This window comes from Palaemon carinicauda, chromosome 16 (assembly GCF_036898095.1).
Source record: "Palaemon carinicauda isolate YSFRI2023 chromosome 16, ASM3689809v2, whole genome shotgun sequence".
NCBI classification, from domain to species: domain Eukaryota; kingdom Metazoa; phylum Arthropoda; class Malacostraca; order Decapoda; family Palaemonidae; genus Palaemon; species Palaemon carinicauda.
Window position 1 is genome coordinate 811349 of NC_090740.1, and position 12011 is coordinate 823359.

The window sequence follows — 12011 nt, forward strand, 5'->3', positions numbered from 1 at the left end:
GATTATAAAGATAATATAATTATATGAATTACAAAGATATAATCATTCGTGTAAATATGGTAGCACTGCGACAGCTGAAGCAATCTTTTTCAAATCATTGGGGCCCAGTCCACAACATCCTCCTATGGCTGTAGCACCAAGCGATGCCCACCTTGGAATTTCCTTAATAAATGGCCATTCTTGACTTGCTCCTTCCAATCTGAGAGTAATGAAAAGTAGAAAATATCTTTATATACAGTAATTTTATGTTTACAAAATAGTTTCAGGAGACATTATTAGGTGTTTCATGCAAACCCATTTACAAAATATCCAAATTAGAATTCTCTATAAAAATAAAAATAAAAGTTACTGGTAGTGGGTGAATAATGTTCCTGAGATTTTTTTTATCATGCTATTCTTTTGCATTGACGTATGGCAAATAAATACTTAGTCAAGTGTAGGCAAATCTGTAAGTGGTTAGTTTGTATAAAAAATATATTTCCATAAAACTTTCTACTCATTCATTAATATGAAGCTTAGCCTGCACTAAAATAAAATAAAAACATTCTCAGCATGGTATAAGTACAACTCTTTGTTCTAATGCAGTAGGTTGTACTAATCTGTAATTATTTTCTTTAACTACAGAATGGACAAAATCTCAAATGGCATGGTTTAATGTACAGTATATCTCTGACTATATCTTTGTCATATTTGGATGAGATCATGGTGAGGGGCAAATGGAGATGGTTTGGGTATGCTCTTTACACTCCCCTAGAGAGATTAGTTCACCAAACTTTAAACTTGGTTCCACAAGGCTCTAGAAGAGTTGAAAGACCCAGGCCTACATGGTTCAGGACTATGAAGCGTGAAGTAGGAGATGATGAATGGAAAAGTATTGATTTAAAAGCTCAAGTTAGAGACTAGGGAAATCTAACCGATGCCCTTTGCGTCAATAGACGTAGGAGGAGATGATGATGATGATGATATGTAACTGAAGTTCAAATAAACAAGTACCATGAATACTTATAAGATCAACAATGCCTTACCCTTGATCTGGAAGCCATTTCTCACCATGATTAGGATAGACCACACGAGGTAACAAAACTGGTGGAGGCAAAGTAACATTGGCCTGTTCTAAAAGTGAAGCAATATGTTCTGGTGGTGTACAGTTCATTCCAACAGCAATCAGCTGCTGTTCACTCTGCACGTAGCACTGCTTAACAGCTTCACTAAAGTCGTCTCCATAATTGGTGTGGTGGCCATCCTATTGAAAATAAAAAACAAATCATTAGAACATATTAGAATAATGGAGAGAAATTACATTTTGCATCTAAGTACATTATGACAGTACATATATTAGTATCTATGGATGTATGTTTTTGTACAAATTGTTTTACAGTGTTACTATTATTATTATTATTATTATTATTATTATTATTATTATTATTATTATTATTATTATTATTATTCATTTATTTATTTATTTATTTATTTATTTATTTATTTATTTATTTATTTATTATTATTAATTTATTATCATTTATTTATTATTTATTATTATTATTATTCATTATTACTACTACTACTACTACTACTACTACTACTACTACTACTACTACTACTACTTGCTATGCTAAAACCCTACTTGGAAAAGCAGGATGCTATAAGCCCAGGGGCCCCAACAGAGAAAATATCACATTGAGGAAAGGAAACAAGAAAAAATAAAATATTTTAAGAACAGTAACATTAGAATAAATATTACCTGTATACAAAGAGATGCCAGCAATACAATGAAAGTACTTACTCTACAAGAAAATGACATCCAAGCCTTTGCATTTGGGAAAGTTCTTAAAAGTGACAGAACTGCCAGAGCTTCCTTTAAGGAAGGGATTGTTTCGATCGCAAGAAAGTCGACTCCAGCATTTATTAAAGCCTTCATTCGAGGCCTATGCCACTCCATGAGTTCCTCTTTAGTCATGGTGTCAACGTATTTCCCATGATACTCGGACATGTCCGCCTGGCAGGCTCCATAAGGTCCAATTGAGCCAGCAACCAAACATCGTTTTCCTGAAAAGACATTAAAATCCCAAAGTTTAAACTTGCAGTGATTGATATGTTGAACAGGCTGACATAAGTCTCTTTTTGTAGTTTATATTTGAAAGATCCATCTTAATGTTATTGCTCTTAAAATATGTTATTATTATTATTACTAGCCAAGCTACAACCCCAGTTGGAAAAGCAAGATGCTACAAGCCCCAACAGGGCTCCAACAGGGAAAAATAGCCCAGTGAGGAAAGGAAATAAGGATATAAATAAATGATGAGAATAAATTAACAATATATCATTCTAAAAACAGTAACAGCGTCAAAACAGATATGTACTATATAATCTATTAACAACGTCAAAAACAGATATGTCATATATAAACTATAAAAAGACTCTTGTCAGCCTGGTCAACATGAAAACATTTGCTCCAACTTTGAACTTTTGAAGTTCTATTGATTCAACTGCCCGATTAGGAAGATCATTCCACAACTTGTTCATTACTTGTCTTATAGTTTTCCTTATAAACTTTCCTCACTAGGCTATTTTTCCCTGTTGGCCCCTTATAGGGTTTATAACAATTAAAAAAAATTTAAATATCAAAAGTTTAAACTTGCAGTGATTGTTTTTGTTGAATAGTCTGGCATGTCTCTCTTTATAGTTTATGTATATGAAATGTCTATTTCAATGTTGTTATTGCTCTTAAAATACGTTAATTGTTCATTACTTGTCTTATAGTTTTCCTTATAAACTTTCCTCCAGTTTTCCTGAAGACATCAAAATACCAAAAGTTCAAACTTGCAGTGATAGTTTTTATGTTGAAGAGGCTGGCATGTTTCTTTTTATAGTTTATAAATGAAAGGTCTATTTTAATGTTATTGTTCTTAAAATATGTTAATTGTTCATTGATTGTCTTATAGTTTTCCTTATAAACTTTCCTCCTGTTTTCCTGAAATGACATTAAAATACCAAAAGTTTAAACTTGCAGTGATTGTTTTTATGTTGAAGAGGCTGGCATGTCTCTTTTTATAATTTATATATATGAAAGGTCTATTTCAATGTTGTTATTGCTCTTAAAATATGTTAATTGTTCATTACTTGTCTTATAGTTTTCCTTATAAACTTTCTTCTCTAGGCTATTTTTCCCTGCCGACCCCTTACAGGGTTTATAACACTTAATTAAATAATTTGTTCTTAGTATCCTTGTATTTTTAGTTGGTTCGTTCCCCACTGACTGGTTATGCATAATCCAATAAATTTTAATGTCTCCCTTATAAACTTTTTTTTTTATTCTTATTTGTAGTTTTGATTTGCTGAATTTCTCCCATATATAAACTTTTTCGAATTTTAATTTTTCTAATATCTTTAATCTGCTTAATTTTGGTTTGTTCCCCACTGATTATGCACAAGTCAATAATTTTTAATGTCTTTCTTATAATTTTTTTTTATTTGTAGTTTTAATTTGCTGAATTTTAGTGTGAATGTCTCCCTTATATAAACTTTTTCCAATTTTCATTTTTAATTGAATTTTTAATTTGCTTAATTTCGCTGGGAATGTCTCCCGTATAGGCTATAGACCTTACATTTTTTATTTGCAGTTTTAATTTACTTAATTTTTCTATGAAAGAGCGGTTATTAATTATGCCTTTTATCTTACAGGTTACGAATGGTAAAGGCCACTTAACATCAATTAACATTTCCTGACCTCGAATGACAACGCAAGATACCAAAATAATTGGCCCTTGATGGAAAGACGTCTGATTATATGAAGTTACATCATCAGAAAGACGAAGTTTACAAACACACGCTGCTCACTGCTGAAGACATGATCATAGACATCTTTTGCCTTTCGATGTAGACAAGAAGTTAAACATTTTCTATCCTCCAAAGGAAAGTGAAGTTTCAAAACTTCCATTGCTCAACGACTGTTTTCCAAAGGAGAGACTTTGCTATCAAAATGCCTGATTAGTACAAATAAAGAGAATATAATTATGAAGTACCAACTGCATTTTGGTGATAAGTTTTACTGAAGCAGCAAAGTTCACCAAGTATTTTGACATCGTCGATTGGTGAAACTGATTACTTAAGTGTCTAGACCACGGTTTTATATTATTTGAAAAAAACTAATTCTCCAATGAAAAGTATTTATGGTGAAGTTGCTTTTCCCTAAAATCCATTTCTTCATTACTTTGTTTCAAATAACAAAACTTATTTTATGGTTAGTCATTTGATGTAACCCCATTTAAGACATTAGTATGATTCATTTGGGTTTAGCAGCTAAGTCTAGTCGGGAAAATAAAATATCCAACTCTTGGTCATAAAAACCATACAGCAGCTTTTGCATCAAGTAACTTTCTCTTTCCCTTACGTGATTTATATTTCCAAAAATTTACCTATCTCCTAAAATCAATTCTCAAGATTAACTTATTTTCAAATTAAATTACAATTGAAATTTCAATTCATTTAAAAATCTGCCATCAAATCAACAATTCCTTCTTATAGTTTATTAGTTCTTAATTGTACCAAAACCTGCCAAAAATTCCCTCGAAAGATCGACTAATTCTTATCCCACATTAATTCCCTTGAAAGATCGACTAATTTTTATCCCACATTAATTCCCTTGAAAGATCGACTAATTCTTAGCCCACATTAATTCCCTTGAAAGATCGACTAATTCTTAGCCCACATTAATTCCCTTGAAAGATCGACTAATTCTTAGCCCACATAAATTCCCTTGAAAGATCGACTAATTCCTAGCCCACATTAATTCCCTTGAAAGATTGACCAATTCTTAGCCCACATTAATTCCCTTGAAAGATCGACTAATTCTTAGCCCACATTAATTCCCTTGAAAGATTGACTAATTCTTAGCCCACATTAAATCAATTGTATAAATATTGCAAACAAATCAATAGTCTTTTTCACTTCTAGTTTATTGGCTTTTTAATTCACCAAAATCTTCCCAATTTTACCTTGAAATATTGAATCGAACTCTTAGCCCACGTCATTTTAACTGTTCAAAAGTCTGTAATCAAATCAACATCATTTTCTAATAGTTTCTTATGGTTCTTAATTGTATCAAAATCTGCCAAATTTTGCATTAGATGCTCTACTCGTATTCTTAGCCAACATCAATTTAACTGTTTAAAAGTCTGTAATAAGATCAAGAGTCCCTTATTTAATTTTTATAGTTCTTTAACTTTTTTAGTTCTAGAATTGCATCAAAATCTGCCCAACTTTACCTTGAAAGATCGACTTGAATTCTTAGCCCTCGATAATCTATCTGTTTAAAATTGCAATCAAATCAACAGTCCCTCCTTTAGTTTTTATTGTTCTTGAAATGCACCAAAATCTGCCCAATTTTGCCTTGAAAGGTCGACTCGAATTCTTAGTCCACATTAATTTAAAAGTTTAAGAAATGCAATCAAATCAACAGTCCCTTCTTTACTTTTTATAGTTCTTGAAATGCACCAAAATCTGCCTAATTTTGCCTTGAAAGGTCGACTCGAATTCTTAGTCCACATTAATTTAAAAGTTTAAGAAATGCAATCAAATCAACAGTCCCTTCTTTACTTTTTATAGTTCTTGAAATGCACCAAAATCTGCCTAATTTTGCCTTGAAAGGTCGACTCGAATTCTGAGTCCACATTGATTTAAAAGTTTTAAAAAATGCAATCGAATCGACAGTCGCTTCTTTACTTTTTATAGGTCTTGAAATGCACCAAAATCTGCCAAAATTTGCCTTGAAAGGTCGACTTGAATTCTTAGTCCACATTGATTTAAAAGTTTGAAAATGCAATCGAATCAACAGTCCCTTCTTTAGTTTTTATAGTTCTTGAATTGCTCCAAAATCTGCCTAATTTTGCCTTGAAAGGTCGACTCGAATTCTTAGCTCACAATAATTTAATTGTTTAAAAATTGTAATCAAACTAACAGTCACTTCTTTAGTTTTTATTCTTGAATTGCACCAAAATCTGCCAAAATTTGCCTTGAAAGACAGACTCGAATTCTTAGCCCACATATACATCATGCACAAAGTAATAAGAAATAGAGTTTTTTTAAAAAGCTAATTGATTATATTTCTTTTCATAGGAGAAATTGTTTATCTTGAATATCAAACCGTTGGCTGGGCCATTAAGCAATCAGGTTTGGGCCAATTGGTGATGCTAATCCAATATATGAAGGGTTTATTTATAAAATTATGTACAAGATATTTGATTAACTAATCACGTTTAACTTCATCCATAACGGAAATGAGAAGTTTTAAGTTATGCAAATTCTGGGCTTTAGCCAGGGGTTATTTTTCAATATTCCCTTACAAAATTTGGTAGGCTGTCATATTTTAAGGGGATATTGAAAAAACCTCGCCTGGCTAAACCATAGAATTGAACAACTTAAGACTTCTCAATTCTATTATGGATGGAAAATTTGATTCTTAGTAATTCAAATATCTTGTGGTCAATATATATGAATAAGCACTTTACAGTTTTGACTTCAGAATTGTGTTCTCTTTGTTTGTACTATCTTGGCATTTTAATTGAGTGGCTCATTTGGTTAATAGAATGGTTGAGAAAATTTTAGATTTAAAACTAGTTTCCAATGAAGAATAGAAAATGTTTAAAACTGGCTGCATTTTATGGCAAAAATGTCTTGATGTTTTCAGCTTTGTGCAGCATTTTGTTTGTAACTAATAAATTTATTTTTTTTAAATATTTATTTGTAATACTTCAATGAAAGAAATAAAAAATAAAAACAAATCTACGGAGGCTCTTTTATTTAAATTTTAAAAAATACCAACAAAATGGAGGGGTAGATTACAATTTTTTTTTCCTAAAAAAAAAAATTAATTTAATTTTTTTTTCTCCAAATGGAGTCAACACTACAGTGACCCGGGAGACGGGCGAGTGTTCTCAGCATATGAGGCGACCAGATATAAGTCCCATTGTACACTTAAGTTCCAAACTCGAAGCCATTTAAGAGTTTCATGTTAGTTAATCTAATTGTTCAGTGAAAGAGTGGACCCTTCCCATTCTTCTTCTATTTCCTCTAAAAACATTTGAGTTTATCCTACCGATGATGATGAACTAACCCGTTTTCTATTACGGTAAAAAATGAAATGTTTCTGAATACGTTTCAAACAATACTTTTTTTACTGGTCGAGTCAAGTGTTACCGATCATAGCTTATTTATGCTCTAATCATTCTATACTTAATATTTTAATCAGCATAACTAATTATTGTATAGAAGATATAAAACCTTCATTTGCCAACACACTGCATAGCGTAAATTTAAGCAAATTAAAATAGGTCAAGAATATCTAATTACGAGTTTGGTTATTAACATTAAAATTCAGTTTTACGTTTTAACGTTAACTAGGCTTAAAATTCCTTTAGATCTTACTAAACCACATAATAGGCTATGTACTTGCATTGCATTTTCGACATTTCTCATTTCCTCGTTTTCAGTTGCTCAAACCATAGAAAACGTTATCTGGTAAAAAAGTTGAGCGGTGACTTTATTATTTCTTTATTGAGTCTTAACTCATAAAAAGTGTTGTCTAACAACGATTTTTAAGTCACTTTGATATTAATTAAGCATTTTTATTACTTTCACTAATATTTTTACTTTACGAAGGATATTATAAAATAGCAACATTTAAGAAAAACTGGCTATTATAGTGACCCTGATGTCTTTAAAAAAAAAAATTAATTGCAAGGGATAAAACGAAAATCTAATGTATACAATTTAAACGTTTTGCTTTATTAACAAGTCACCCATAAGTCTACATCAATTATGGTCCATTCAGATGCAATAGGTCCGTCCAGCAACCGCAAAAGCAGACAAGACAACGCAAACCCCAAAACGGCTTCAAGATTGTCCTTCATCCCATGTAAGTGATTGAGTCAGGTAAAGAGGAAGAGATGCAAAGCGAATATTCTCATTATCTCGGCTTCTTCCACCAGCGAGATAATCAAATCGGACTTAAGTCGCCTTCTACTCACACGGACCACCAGTTACCTAAAGAAATATTTGTGAAAGGAATTCTCCAATGTGCATTCTATTATGGATGTGTTCCATGTGCTCTTTATGAAATTCTCATATTCTAAACTAGTTAGCCAGAAACTTATAAACACGGGAACTTAGGAACTTCCACAAATTAATTATTAGATAATGTTCTTAAAGAAATAATTTCTAGTCCTTCCTAGAGTGACATTTAGCAAATAGGTAACAAAATTATTTTCTAAAATAAGTCTGAATACAACTGATCATATTATAAATTATTTCCCTAACAGATCTTTCTGACCATTACTTCGACAGATCTTTCTATCCAAGATATAACCTAATTTCTCACATTCCTAGATAATTAGATTTGGCCATCTACTATCATAGAATAGGGATTAACTAAGTACATCTAGGTATATTGCTGAGGAAAATAACTTTTAGATCACAATCTTACGTCATGAATTGTAACTTAATATTGAGAGAGAGAGAGAGAGAGAGAGAGAGAGAGAGAGAGAGAGAGAGAGAGAGAGAGAGAGAGAGAGAGAGAGAGAGAGAGAGAGAGAGATTTGCAGTATGTTTAACCCTTTAGATTAGCTGATAATAATGAGTCCAGTATCACAATACAGTTATAAACATAAGATTTATTTTGGCAATTTATGTCAGGGAAATTTAAAATAGCAAACTATCAACATTGTACATATGTGGATACATGTTGCATGTATGTGTACATGTATGCATACATGTGTGTGTATGTATACATGTGCATACATGTATGCATACATGTGTGTACATACATATGTATGTACACATGTGCACATTTATGAACACATGTGCACATGTATGTACACATGTGTACATGTATGTACACATGTCCACATGTATGTACACATGTGTACATGTATGTACATATATGCACATGTGTGTACACATACATGCACACACGTATTCACATATGTACACATGTAGGCTACACATACATATACACATGTACACATATGTAAACATATGTACAGTATATACACATGTACATATATGTACAGTATATACACATGTACACATATATACAGTATATACACATGTACACATATGTAAACATATGTATACACACATACATGTGCACATATGAAGGCAAACATACACATGTATACCCATATGTATGCACACATGTACACATACACACATGTAGAGGTATACACATATGTATGCACACATGTAGAGGTATACACATATGTATACACACATGTACACAATCACACATGTATACACATACATATGTATACATATAAAATTTACATATATACTGCATACACATATATATATACACGTGTGTATATATATATATATATATATATATATATATATATATATATATATATATATATATATATATATATATATATACATATATATATATAATATACAGTATATTGTAAATATCTGAATCGATTCGCTAACTCCAAAAATTACGTAGCTTCTGGAAGATGCCACGAGTGCATTTTTAACTTTATATTTAGCGATTGAAAATTGAAGCCACCGATGATGATAAACTTAAGGTCACATACAGATCAGTTTAATTCTTACTGCATATCTACAATTCAATTAGAATAATGAAACTTTGATTAATGGAAAATCGCGGCTGTTCATCAGCCATGGAATTATCCTTGCTAATCTAACTTCTGCATTGTATTGTTCTGAAGTTTTAAATCATCAAAAAATGATGATTTGTTAATACTGTATACTTTCTAATCTGGAATTTTAATAATAATTTGACCTTTTTAAAGAATTAGTTGCTTTTAAGAAAAACTTTTTTGTTTTAAATATTATTGGCATCCCATTTCTAATAATTTTCAACTTTTGAGGATGATCTGTTAATGACCTCTCAGATTGTGATATATTAGATAATCTTGCAATACAGTTAATCATATATAAGAGCATTTAATACACAACTGACGTAACAAATAAAAAATTACGCAACACCACCTTATATAATTGTTCCGGTTTTAATCATTTAATATTCACATCACTGCTTTTCGTTTCGTGAATAATTGTTTGATTTTTCAATTTATGAAATTACACATTACTACGCCTTAAAAAGAACTGCATTTACATTTAAATCAATCCAAGAATATTAAACAAAGTTCTGATCTGGATATCTGAACGATTTGTTAATGAAAAAAATAGAATACTGTAATTGGAAGAGGAAAAAAATAATGGAAGAAAGTGTTTTGAAAAGAAAACTGTGAAAAAAATGTATATTCTTAAACCTCCTAATCCTAAGTGATGGTTTATCCCTTCTTTCTTTTCTAATACTGTATACTGTTCTATAATAACCTACTAGGCCTCGAGTTTAACAGAATACGTATATACTGATATTCAAAAGCATGTGATATATCTAAATCAACGTATTTCACCTTAAGAAATTAAGACTATCATTGCAATAAAGATACTGATGGTATAGAAATTACAGAAAAATAATTCTACTATTGGCATTCGTTTTATTTGGTAACATTTTGTGATAAAAATATGTACTTTTGTTATTCTTAAATACACTTTTAGTATATGCAGTATGAGGATAATAGCATTGTTTTCACTACGCTAGTCTTTTGAATTACATTTCGAAATACTTTGGACACAAGTACCGGGAACGTATGATTCTGACATACAAGTTTGAGATCGTTTATTGAGTTTATTGCTTTAAGTCTTATCATTTAAACCAATGAATGAACTTCGAAAAATCTTGAATTTGAAATTGAACAGACATTAAAAACTGTACCATCAATAATAAATTTATATCAAAATTATTTTTTTATACTTTGTTAACAAATGTAAACATATGAATAAACTTCAAGTTAAAGGTAACTTGACATTGAGATGCTAAACGGATAAAAATTCATTACTTTACGACTGAAAAATATGAGTAAACTTTAAGTTAAGCGTAACTTAATATTAAGATACTATATGGATAAAATCTTATTTTCATTAAATGTAATATGGCTTCAATATTTCCTCTAACAAAATTTAACTTAAGCAATGCATTTACCGTACCATACTTTGAGGTACTGTATGTATTTTAATACCATGCTTATTCAACTTTCACTGAAAAAACATCAAAAGAATAAAGTAGAAAAACAGAAGAAAAACTCAAATGAAATGTAAAAAAGTCCTAAAAATTCATGAAAAAGTGACGATAATGTTCTACTGATTTATTAAAGTTAATCACGGCAATCTCTACAAATAACAATGTAATATTGAGCCCAGTAAACAACCAAAAAAAAAAATAAATAAATAAATAAAAGCCACAAATACCAAAAGATAAATTTCAAATTTTTCTTAGCTATGCTGAGTGATCTGCAGTTAGTTTGACTATGGTATACCTGCATAAGTATTAATATAAATATAAAGCAAACTTTAAAGTCCTAGCTTCTACGAGTACCCAAATTTTTATAAAATTATATTTATTTCACTGAATACTTCCAAGATTTTGCTTGTAGTAAACAATACTAAGCCCTCATAAGTGCATACCCAATATAAGTTATATCACATACATTTTTTATCAGTTTGATAAATCAGAACTGCCATCTAAGAATATTGTTTATCTAAAATTATATTTTTCTATTTCTAAATCTGGATCTATGGAAATAATTACCCTTTTGTTTAAGCATTTTGAAACCGGTGATGACAAGTGTTGGGAAATGAGATTTGTTTTGGCCATCATTCACGAAAAATTACAGATCTCACGAAAATTGTTGATCATAACGTGCACCAATAGTTTTTGGAGCGATTGTACCTTAATAATCTGCATATTTCCTATAACAAGGCTACCTTATCTCATAGCTCATTAAAGTCTATAGAATGCAATTGTTGGATTCCTAACACAAGGATATCTGAAGGCAGCTGTTGTGATACTTTAGCCCTCCTACTATGTCAAGTACAAGGAACGAATGGATATCTAAACACGAGTTGGTGTTTACGCCACAAGCTGGTAC

General features: G+C 30.7%; 1 protein-coding gene across 1 annotated transcript in view; it reads right to left on the minus strand.

The window, feature by feature from the left end:
* Nucleotides 1–12011, minus strand: part of LOC137655597 (homocysteine S-methyltransferase YbgG-like) — a 49540-nt gene continuing 37529 nt past the window's right edge. The window contains exons 4-6 of the mRNA XM_068389496.1: nt 1784–2046; nt 1026–1243; nt 1–199 (exon numbers count right to left, since the gene is read on the minus strand). Of these exons, the coding sequence (XP_068245597.1) occupies nt 43–199; nt 1026–1243; nt 1784–2046 (638 nt within the window). The 3' untranslated portion in view covers nt 1–42. The remainder of the gene's footprint in view (nt 200–1025; nt 1244–1783; nt 2047–12011) is intronic.